The following is a 12,060-nucleotide window of genomic DNA, read 5'->3' as shown; positions in this document are numbered from 1 at the left end:
GTGTGGAAACAGGCCCTTTAGCCCAACAAGTCCACATCGACCCGCCGAAGCGCGACCCACCCAAACCCATACCCCTACATTTACCCCTTCACCTAAAACTACGGGCAATTTTAGCACGGCCAATTCATCTAATCTGCACATTTTTGGATTGTGGGAGGAAACTGGAGCACCCAGAGGAAACCCATGTCGACAAGGGGAGAATGTGCAAACTCCACACAGAGTTGCCTGAGGTGGGAATTGAACCCGGGTCTCTGGTGCTGAGAGGCAGCAGAGCTAACCACTGTGCCACCACTCTTAATCATAATGAGAGGGAGACACAAAGAAAGAAAACAGAGGTCAATTATTCTGACAAGAATTCCAAAATTTTTGTAATGATTATTAATCAAACAATAACAGGGCATTTAGAAAATCATAATTTAATGAGGTGGAATCGTTGTGTTTTTTTGTGAAAGGACAAGATTAGATATCTTACAGGTTCATGGTGCAGAATTGAGGGGACAAATGGCTGACTCCTACTTCTTGTGCTTTCAAATATAGGAACATTGGCTTGTTACCACTGATCAAAGTTTGGGAGAAGATTTGTAGCTCGAGTGCTTGTTGTTGTTGTGGTTCTGTTTGCCGAGCTGGGAATTTGTTACCACTGATGTTGATGAAATAATTCTTGGCAAGACAATACAAAAGCTGGGAATTGTCCTTTAACATTATTAAATGAGGTTATGTGAAATAGCAGCAATTATTTTGTGTTCAAAGTCTGTTAGTGATTTACAAGTTTTACACAGGTAGTTTAATGTGTATTTAATATTTCTGTATAATTACCTTTAATTGTAAAGCATGTAAAACAATAAGATTTGCTTCAGTGAGTTCAACACTTGAGGCAAGATTTTAATAATTAATTTCAGCTCTCTGCTTAGCTCCTGAAATGTCACTAGTAATACAATATTGTATTCACTGAGAAGCACATTGAGTTTTGATATTAGTTCAGTGCTATGAAAGAAAACTGCAATAAAAATTGAATAGTTTTAGAAAACTGTACCCACTTACAGAGAAACCTTGATTATCCAAATTTCGGATTATCCGGACAAACTGTGTTATCTGGCATTTGATATTTGAACAAAATACTCCCCGCCCGTGTCATTTGGATAATCAAGGTTCCTCTATATACCCATATTGTCCCAACAAAAATAAAACTGTTAATCCAAATATAGCAGAGTTTCTCACCTGTATTTGTGAAGCATGCAGATCCATGGTGATGATGTGATCTGCCCCAGCCACAGACAGCATGTTAGCAACTAATTTTGCTGAAATAGGAGCTCGACTCTGAAAATAAGACCAATTGAGTATTACAATCAAATCTCAGGCAGTGGTGTACAAACTGAAAAATAATTATGATGCGTTTTAGACATCCTATCCAAAAATATTGTTGGCATTTATTTCATAAAGCACCTGTTTTAGATATTAAATTACAATATTTTCAGGAAATAATGAAAAAGTTGATTTTAGTTTCCTGTTCAACTGTAAGTGCCATTATTGGGGGTCTGATAACAATGAGTAAACTCAAAGTTTTACCATGACTGAGAAAAATGGTAAAACTTTAGGAGTACGTTATTGTGAAAAGGAAAAAAAACCTCACCTTCCCCACTTCCTCCACCCTATGCACTCTTTGATATGCTCAGCTATGCCATTCCCCTCCATAGCCTTTCTTCTACTATACTGCTCAAATATGGCAAACCATGCTGTATTCCATCTTTAGCTATTTAAATTATGTAGACAGCATCATCAGAGGCTTTCCATCACCAATGGGAATAAGGCTGATTTCTGACCAACTTGCATTTTTGCCCATTTGCCTTACAACATTTGACTACAAAAGTTCTTTTTGAAAATAAGTCTCAAAACTGTATTAGTTTTGTGTGGAAAGCTGTTTCCTATTTCACTCCTGAAAGATTTGAATAATTATGGTCCTTTGTTCGAGATTCACCCCAGTGACCAGAAAGGGTTTCTCCCAATCCAAACTCTCTCTTCTCCTTTTACTGTGAATACTTCAATCAAATCAAGGAATACAATCCTAGCCCGTTTTAACCTCACCTTGTGTCTTAATCCTTGAGTATAAATGTCTTACAGTGCCTTCAATCCAAGATCAACATAGCTTTCATAACATTTGATGCTCAGACCTGTTTGTTCCTGTTAATGTCACTTAGTACTGTGCAAAGCTAAATATGAATTCTATCCAACTGTACTATAACATTTTAAAAATTAGATTTAGATTAAAGGTCTGAATTCAGTAACTTTAAAAATTATTTTCTGTACTTGTTCACGTTATCTAAATGTTTTTAAGTACCTGAATTCAGATCACCCATCCTTGTGTCATTGGAAATCTGTATGCAAGACATTCTGTCCATTGTTTAACTCAATAGTGAACAGTTGTAAAATGTAGATGTAAATGTAAATAGTTGTATTTGCAACGCAGATGCTTGAAAGATACCATTAGCTGCAACTTACAAATTGGTGTACTTGCCCATTATCTGTTTCTTTTCCCTGCCCTTAAACCAAATTTCTAACCAGGTTAATAATTTGTTTTAAACTTTAGCTTCAACATTTAGCTAACAATCACATATGCTGAGCTTTAACAAATACCTCCTGCAAGCTCAATGAACATCCATAGGCATTCCCCTTTCCAATTTCAGTCAACTCTTTGAAATACTCAAATCTGATTCATCAGGCATGACCTACCCATTACAAATTCATGTTGGTTCTCTGATCAGCTAAATGTTTACGGTCATCTTATTTTGAACAATAGGCTTGTAACTTCCTGACAAGTGATTTTAAGCTAATTGGCCTAAAATTCCATTGTTTTCCTATCACTTTTCTTAAAATATTAGGCTGTAAAATTGTGTAGTGTGAAGGAACAATTCTCAAATCAAGAACATTTGAAGAATATATTTAAGATTTCTACGACGATCTCCCTATTTCTTTTTAAACCCTAGGTTGGAATCCATCTGGCCCTGGGGGTATCACTCTTTTACCCCTTGAATCTTCCTCATTTATATGCTTTGTCAGATTCCACATGCTGATGATATGTGACAGTTGGTCAATTACCACTTCCTTGCTCCACAACCACCAATCCAGCCTGAATTATGCTAGCAAGTTTTAGTCATCTATTCATATCTATCCTTTTTAACTCTCATTACTCCTTTTTCCCCCTCATCAACTCCTATTTAAAATTCTCATGCTAGTTTCATGCTAACCCTAAATAATCTCTTAACGTGAACTGGAAGTACTTTTAACTCAGAACATAGATCCTACCTTGTCCTTCTTATCTTGTCTGGCGTATGGGAAGCAGGGTATGACTGCAGTGACACGGCAGGCTGAGGCAATCTTGCAGGCATTAATCATGATGAGTAACTCCATTAAATTGTCATTTATTTCTCCACAACCACTCTGTACAATGTAAACATCTTCACCCCGTACACTTTCGCCAATCTCCACGCTGTTGGGTAAGGGTAAGAAATTAAATTAATAAAATTTTCTTTTGGTTACACAAAGGACAGTGCATTACAAACTGGAAACAGCATACATGAAACATATGACATAATACTGGCACACCTGAAAGGAGGCTGCAAAGATGGAGGTGGGGGAATAAAATTTTAAAAATAACCAGGTCAACAGTGCCCAACTGCAAGCTCCCAAACTATCCCTGGCTATATATCCAAGAAATGTCAACTTTAGCATATATCTCTCTCTCTCACAAAAACAACCAAGCAATCCATCACCATACTTAGCTGGAACAGATCAAATTCTCTGATTCTGCAATGATGATAATCCACAACTGCAACCCTAGCTCTGAACTTCCACCTAGTCTAGGTTCTCCACCAATGTCTTGCATGATCTGTAACCAGGAGGCTTGCCTTATCTGTTAATCCAGTTTCTTTGAACAGCTAGCTATCCCTCTGAGTGGGGTCTCAGAAACCTATAAAATTTAACAGAACTAGATGGGATAACCACAGGATGTTCCTGACGACCAGGGAGTCCAGAACAAGAGTCACAGTCAAAGGTTATGCGGTAGACATTTAGGACTGATGAGCAGAAATTTCTTCACTCAGAGTGGTGAGTCTGTGGAATTTTCTGCCATAGAAAACAGTTTCAGCCAAGACACAATGTTTTCAAGAAGATAGATACAGTTCTTGGGGCAAAGGTTATCAAATAGTATGGGAGAAATAGGAACAGGGTACTAAGTTGGATGGTACAGCAGGCTCAAATGTCCAAATGGCGTCCTCCTGCTTCTGTTTTCTCTGATTCTATGTCTCCACATTTCTATGTCACCTTCCTCCCAGGTACTGTACCTTTCTACCACAAAACCCCCTCAAATTCTGTTTTTGAAACTAATATTCTGACCTGAACACAAAAATTGTATTAGTACAGAAAATGGTGCATCAGAGGTTTAATTAAAAAATAAATGGGCAGAGACAAGAAAAAAGGAAATATGGTGAGTGGTGATCAAGGGTAGGTAAATATTGGGGATTTCAGGGAAGTAGTGCTGGAAATTAACATCGCTGAAGAAAGTAAGGAAATAGTAGGTGGTTGCAGCGTTGTGAGCTGGCTATATGAAAGGGCAAAGCAAAGATCATGATAATTAGTCAGCCATGTTAGTGGTGCAGGAACTAATGTAGATCAGGAAAGAATGGAATGTTGGGGGTAAGCAACCTGGATATGGAGTAGCACAGTGTGGGATGAGTGAAGTCTATGCAAGATGAAGGAATGAAGTATACAGCCTTGGAAAAGGTCAAATTTAGAGCTAACAGAACAGTCCATGCGAGTTTCAGTAGCAGATAGCCTATTGCAGAAGTTGGAAGTAGGCCTAACATTTTCTGGAACGAGAATGAATTGCATTGGAATTCTGAACAAAAGCAACTTGCATACAACACTGACAACATAACAGCAAATCAGGATTCTCAGTCAGTCCAACTAATAAATTTCTCCCACTGCACGACCACAAATGATTAAGTTTTGGTTTTCAAATCCTATGCATAACCTAACAGTGTTTTACATGTGATAATGAACATTTGCAGCTGTCTTATTCAGTTTTCATAAACAGAATAAGTAAATGATCAAAGTATTCTCTTCTCTGTAAAGTTCAGATCACCCAGAACCCTACTACCTATCTTCTAAGCCGCACTCTCCTATTCATTATCATCCCAATATTTGCAGATTTACACTGGCACATAATCAAGCAATACCTTAATTTTAAAATTCTTATCCTAGTTCCCAAAATTTCTCCCTGGCTATACCCTACTTCTGTAATCTTTTAAATTCCCAAAACCCTCCATAACATCTGCACTCATCACATTCCAGCCTTCTGAGCTTCCAGATTTTAGGCACTCCATGTTGGTGGCTGTGACTTCAGTTGCCCATACCCCAAGATTAAGGATAATCCTCCATCATACTATTGCACTTCACACTCAAAGACATGCCTCAAAATCTACATCTTTCACCAAACTTTTGGTCATCGCACTGAATGCCGACTTCTGAGGCTTGATGCAATTTTAAAAATATGCAATGCTATGAAGCACTAGAAATGATTTATGTTAATAACACAATACAGATAGGGCAACACGGTGGCTCAGTGGTTAGCACTGCTGCCTCACAGTGCTAGGGATCAGGTTCAATTCCAATCTCAGGCCACTGTCTGTGTGGGTTTCCTCCTGGTGCTCTGGTTTTCTCCCACAACCCAAAGATGTGCAGGTTAGATGAATTTGCCATGCTAAATTGCCCATAGTGTTCAAGGATGTGTAGGATAGGTGCATTAGTCAGGGATAAATATAGGATAATTGGTAGGGGGAATGGGTCTGGGTGGGTTACTCTTCAAAGGGTCGGTGTGTACTTGTTGGACTGATGGACCTGTTTCCACATGGAGGGATTCTATGATATGAATCTGCTGTAATCAGGGGCCATTTATATTTAGATCCTAGTTACTTAACTGTCTATAATTAGTATGCAAGTAAGCTTTAGCTTATACCTGTAACTGTTGACCTTTTGTTTACTCACTTTAGAAATATAAGTACACGATTTCTGCTGCATTGCAAATGGTCCAGGTCAGAAGTGATGTCAGAATTGAGCAATGCTCTGTAGTGCATTTAATACCACAAAATATTCTCTCCTTGATTCTAAAGCAGTACAGTAAGAAAAAGATGTAATTTCTTTAAAATGTATGCGGATCCCGTAATTGTTTTCATGAATGACTTTCAAGAGATTGCATAATTTTTAAGGGAATCAATTTGAATTTTCCAAAATAATAAGAAACACAATGTTGGTCTGCTTGCTGAGCTGGAAGGTTCATTTTCAGATGTTTCATCACCCTGAAGATGTTACCCAGTAGGGTGACGAAACGTCTGGAAACGAACCTTCCAGCTCAGCGAGCGAACCTACATCCAGAACCTCAACCCGAGCTACATATCTTCCCAAAACTCGGTAAGAAACACTGAGCTAACAGTGACGTGGCTAACCTTGTCCTGAATGCATTTACAGCAGAAAGAAAGTTAAGTCAGAAATCATGTGACAAGATACAGACACAAGAACAGAATAAGGCTAATGGGAATCAACTTACAGATACAAAACAGAAAATAGGCAGAGGATCACAATTCTTGTAAGCACGAGTTTCTCAGGAAAAGGTCAGTTTTTTCCAGTTTGGCAAAAAAAAGAGACAGGAACTCTTGGAGGCACAGTTTAAGTGAAACAAAGTGTTATTAGTGTCTTGACTAAGACAAAATTGTGAAGGACGAGGACTCCGGCTCCTAACATATCTTGCACTAAAAATAGTCTTTTTACCAAGCTTGGTAGCTAGGTTGTGCCATATATGCTAAGGGACAATGTTTGTGGTTTTGGAAGTCTTTTCTTTGTTGTAGCAATTATTTAAAAGTGAGGTTAATTGGCCTGTAATTCTATAGCTAAATTTATATTGGTTTTAAAGTTGGTTTTAAAAAGTAAATGTTACAAAAAATGAAATTATCTTGATAGTTTCTTGGGTGGAGGCAGAAAAGAGGATCATTCAATAAATTTGGTTATTTTAGTGGGTTTTCCCTGTGACCATAATGGTGTAAATGACACACTCTCTTTGCCAACAGTTAGTATTACTGCTAACTTTAAAAACAATCATGAAAGGGAGTTTTGAACTCTTATTTCTGACTATTGAAAGAAAGGCAAACATCAATGGGAAAATTATTCACCAGAAAGCATCACTCATTATGGGTCAAACAAGGCTCTCCTTGAACCTCTAGTTTTAGAAGTAGAAACATGATTTACCACCCTTATTCTGTCAGTTCTCAAAACTTCAAAGAGTTGGTGTTCAGTCAAGACAGTCTGAAATACGAATTGAGATAAAAAGAGCAAGAGTACAACAAGCCATTTAAAATCAGCCAGCATACTTATATGAAAATTTCTTGGAACGTCAAAGGTTGACACTAGCATTTCCTTTCAAATTTAAGCATTAAAGCCATTTAAAAATCAAAATTAGAAACTCAATTTAGTTCATTTAATTTTGATGATGTTTAGGCTGTTACAATGGGCACAAAAGGCTTCATTACATCAAAACCCTACCTCTAAACTTTTAAGTAGCTGCATTCAATGTAGAATAATCTCTGAATATACCCATTAGAGCTCTGCAAGAACAAATTAATAAAAAAGGTGCCTATGTTTGATTCGTTTAGTTGCAACTGTCCAACTGAAATAGTCACTGCCTAGCCAGTGAATGACCGACAAAATCCATAATAGAAAGAAAATTTATTGTAGGATATGGAAATCTTCTGAGGGGAGAGATTGAACTAACTACATTTTAAGCAAAATGATTTTCTTTAACACATGTTCCAAAGGTTATACTGCTTTCATCTCATTTAATATCTCAATTTATTTCCTATGCCGGATCTCATTCTATGCAAATTAGCACCCAACTGTCCAGGAATATCCAAGCATTAATGCATACATAAATGTTAATGCTGATTTACCTATAAGCACTTTTTAACTCACCCATCACATGCAAAGTTCAGCAATATGATTCTTAATTCCAGTTTACCAAATTCAACTGTTCTTTTTTCTGGCTCTGAATACTAAATGCCTCATGAACTATGTAATTAATAGTTAAACTAAAATCCCAGTAAACCCAAGTGCATTTCTGATTAATTTACATAAACAAAGAATTTGCACAAAATGGTTTTGGCACTGAAAGATATTTAAGTACTTGCATAATTTCAAAAGCTTGCCTTAATCTGTCTCCAGAACACAAGACTGAATTTTCACAGACTTAAATGCAATAGTTAATGATGAGAAATGTGGGAAAGTACACTGAGATTGAAAAAAAATCCCTGATTCACAGAGGAAAAATAATTTTCTCAAAAGTTTCAAAGGTAGATTCCAAATCACACTAATAAGTAGCAACTATGTTATTTTCATGTATTTGCATATAATTAATATTGCCTAATTTTTATGCAGTTTGTAATTCTCTTAAACAGTACCGAGAAACTAGACAAAGCCAACTGTTGTATGAAAGTCCGAGCAATTACTTGCCGCAAAACTCACAATTTGCTTCTCAGGATCTTCATCTCAAGATCAATTTAACAACATCGTATTATGTACTCCATGAGCAGCAATACCTCCATCCACTGTCTATGAAATTAGCATCCGCAACACATCAGCTTTACCATATCATTATGGGTGACCTCAGACTAACTCATAATACGCTTCAACAATTTGCTACTGAACTTTGGAAGTCAAATTTATCCTAAATTGCAACGCTCCCACCAGACTACTCTGCACACAGACATATTTCATGCAACTAAACAGGATGTATTTTATAGCTCTTAGGTTTACTTTATTTGGGTTCATTTACTTCATGCGTACTTGGAAGCTCTCAGCATCTAAGTTGCTTTGTCTCTTAGAGCTCTGGTATGCTTGTGTGTGCACGCACTATGAGAGAGGTTGAAGTGGTTCTGGATTGAAGGCAATGCAGGTTTAACAGCCTCCTATCTGTTCTGCAGGCTATCCCCACGTGAGTAATGTGCAGAAGATTAAATGAGGCAAGTGAAGTGGCCACTCCGTTTTGCATAAACGATCATCTCTTTCTTTACAATCACAGATTCTCCCTTCCTAAACTCCGTTGCTCCCACCCCAGTTTCTATGATACCAGTTGCTTAAAACCTTGTGCCAGTTCATACGGAATGTCACTGAACATTAGCCAAGATCATCTAATGAGAAGGAAATAATTGCAGCACCATACACAGGAGTTGTGTAGGTCATATTGCAGCTGACTCCCTGGATATTTCTATTTCTATTTTAGGGCGGCATGGTGGCTCAGTGGTTAGCACTGCTGCATCACACCCAGGTTCGATTCCAACCTCGGGCCACTCTCTGTGTGGAGTTTGCACATTCTCCATGTCTGTGTGGGTTTCCTCAGAGTGCTCCAGTTTCCTCCCACAATCCAAAGATGTGCAGGTTAGGTGAATTGACCATGCCAAATTACACAGTGTTCAGGGATGTGTCGGTTAGGTGTATTAGTCAGGAGTAAATATAGGATAATAGGGTAGGGGAATGGGTCTGGGTGGGTTACTTTTCAGAGGGTCAGTGTGGACTTGTTTGGCTGAAGGGCCTGTTTCCACACTGTAGGGATTCTATGATTCTGAGGCAATTCCCAATGAGGAAATTAGCTGGTGGCTTCAACACTTGAGAAAAATCTCCCAAGTCTGAATTAAAGTCAGAGTTCAAACTCCTTTTTATCTGAGTAATTATTAAGCTAAATGAGGTCAGTTAGCTCACATGGTCATAGAGCTGGTTTGTGATGCAGAATAGATGGGAAAACAGCATGGGTTCAATTCTTGCACTGGCTGAGGTTACCATGAGCCTTCTTAAATCGCTCTCCTTGCCTGATGCAATGATAACCCTCAGGTTAAACCACCAGTCAACTCTCAATGGTCTGATTGGACTATGACAACTTTAACATTTTACTCAGATAAAGTTAGGGGAATTAAAATCTGTTCTAAATCCTGGTCAACTATTAAATCAATACCTCTCTGCACCTCCAACTCACTGCTGACTTTCTGCTAAAGCCCCAGCCCAGAATGACCCAACTCATCCCAGATCTCAAATTGTACATCTGTCCTAGATTTGACCTTATTCTTCAATTGTAGCCTCATCCCAGATCCCTCATCCCTCCCTCAGGTACGAACCCATCCCACCTACTCCATGCATGCCCAAACTGCCACCTGATTCCACACTCCCCAGCTCTTTTGGACTGACCTATTGCCCAACTCGCTGCATCCGCATACAACCACCTGACTGCCAATAGGACTTTTGATCCAGCCTAATTACCCCGACTCCTTACAGACTCAACAACTGCTTCCCCCCACCCAGTCTCCATACCCTTATGCAGTATTAAACAGTTAACTTGCTCTGCTGACCTGCAAGAAAACTGAATGCCTCGGGGATAGGCTGGTGTGTCTTTGTCTTATAGGAGGAATGTGGCAGGTTTACATTATCATCCCTTGACATTCAGGGATGATGGACATCTTCATCCCCTATTCAGAAATCAATAAGAACATTACAGCTGGAATTTGACTACTCCCCTATAATTACAAAAACCTACAATTCACACCAGATCTGGCCATTCAGGGATAATTTGCACTACACTGTTTCTGGAGGTGAGGTGGTCACTGCACTGTATGTGATTGTAAGGAGGTGTCTTGTGAGCATTACCGTGATGGAAAGATTTTGTATAAAGGAGGGACGTTTTCCATTGTTCAGAGTGTTTCTTCCTGGACATGCCTCACAGGCATGGTGAGGAGTGTTCAGGGTTCCTCCAAAGCTTGTATTGTATTGTGCTTAATAAAATTTGGTTGCTTGTTCACAGAAATTGGAGAGTTGCAGTTTTATCAAGTGTCTAAGAACCTCAGGAGAAAAAGAGCTTAACACTCTCTAAGACCACTTCAGCTAACGGAAGTACTCATCCATTTACTTGTCACTGTGCTCTCACCCACTGACCACGCCTAGCTCACTTATGCAATGAACACCCCATCCCGTTTACTCACCAACACCACATCCCCTCATTCACCTTCCTTCCATAGTTGTGAAAATGGCTTCAAGGCCTCTAAATCTCTAAATACAGTATGAAATGACAAACGAAAAAGGGGCATGGTCTCAATACTCATCCAATTTGCCACTGGCTGTGAGATTCCTGGACTATGCTGAGAAGGCTCCTAGCCCAGAGGTTTGTATGGGGAAATCTTCTGAAAGACAATTCTGTATATTTTTGCCAACGAGCATCAGAAATATAGTTCTGATCCAAGAACTGGGCCAGTAACTGTTAGTTTGAGCATTTTTTTTGTTTTTCATCAGATTTGGTGAATCTGTACTATTTTGTTTAATTTACAAATCAGTGGCAGGATCGGACAAAGTCAGCATGCTCGACAAATGTACTGCAATTATTTGCAGCTGTAATTCAGTTGATTGGGGGAATCAGTGGCTGTTTATTTGGATTGTCAGGAAGCTATTAACGAAAGTCCCACATAAAAGATTAGTTATGAAACTAAAATGCATGCTATTGGGGGTAGTCAAGATGGATAGAAATCTGGTTGACAGACAGGAAACAAATAGCTTCAAAGCTGGCTTCTACAGTCATGATGGATTTTCTAGTTTCTAGGAATTATAATTCCATTAAGCCTCTAAGTGCAACTCATCTGGAGAACTACTTTGCATTTGTAGTGTGTTATGAAGGCACCATTTTATATACTCAGAAAGCAATACAGCCCATCATGCCTGAAATAAACCATTCAAATCTCTGGATTATATATAATTCCCTTTTGAAAGTTTCTAATTGAATCCACAGTATATTATGCACATTTCTTATACAATATAGTATAAATCATATTTAAAATGTAGATGGCATGATAAATTAATTAAATGCAGTATATAGAGTGTTTCATACATAGAAGGACCAGAAAATCAGCAATGCTACAATTATTAGTTAGGTGTTGAAAGGGAAGTGGATCAGAAGAGTAAGAAATTGGTCCGAGTGAGCTTGAATGG

The 12,060-nt window shown here is 38.4% G+C and overlaps 1 protein-coding gene across 3 annotated transcripts in view; it reads right to left on the bottom strand.

The window, feature by feature from the left end:
* Nucleotides 1–12,060, bottom strand: part of prps1b (phosphoribosyl pyrophosphate synthetase 1B) — a 56,706-nt gene that overhangs the window by 30,781 nt on the left and 13,865 nt on the right. For all 3 annotated transcript variants that reach the window (XM_072595143.1, XM_072595142.1, XM_072595144.1), the window contains 2 exons: nt 3,301–3,484; nt 1,219–1,317 (listed from right to left, as the gene is read on the bottom strand). In XM_072595143.1, the coding sequence (XP_072451244.1) occupies nt 1,219–1,317; nt 3,301–3,405 (204 nt within the window). In that variant the 5' untranslated portion in view covers nt 3,406–3,484. The remainder of the gene's footprint in view (nt 1–1,218; nt 1,318–3,300; nt 3,485–12,060) is intronic.

The sequence above is a fragment of the Chiloscyllium punctatum genome, chromosome 25 (assembly GCF_047496795.1).
Source record: "Chiloscyllium punctatum isolate Juve2018m chromosome 25, sChiPun1.3, whole genome shotgun sequence".
In the NCBI taxonomy this organism is placed as follows: Eukaryota; Metazoa; Chordata; class Chondrichthyes; order Orectolobiformes; family Hemiscylliidae; genus Chiloscyllium; species Chiloscyllium punctatum.
The sequence above is the reverse complement of the archived record's forward strand: the minus strand, read 5'-3'. Positions and strand labels throughout refer to the sequence as shown.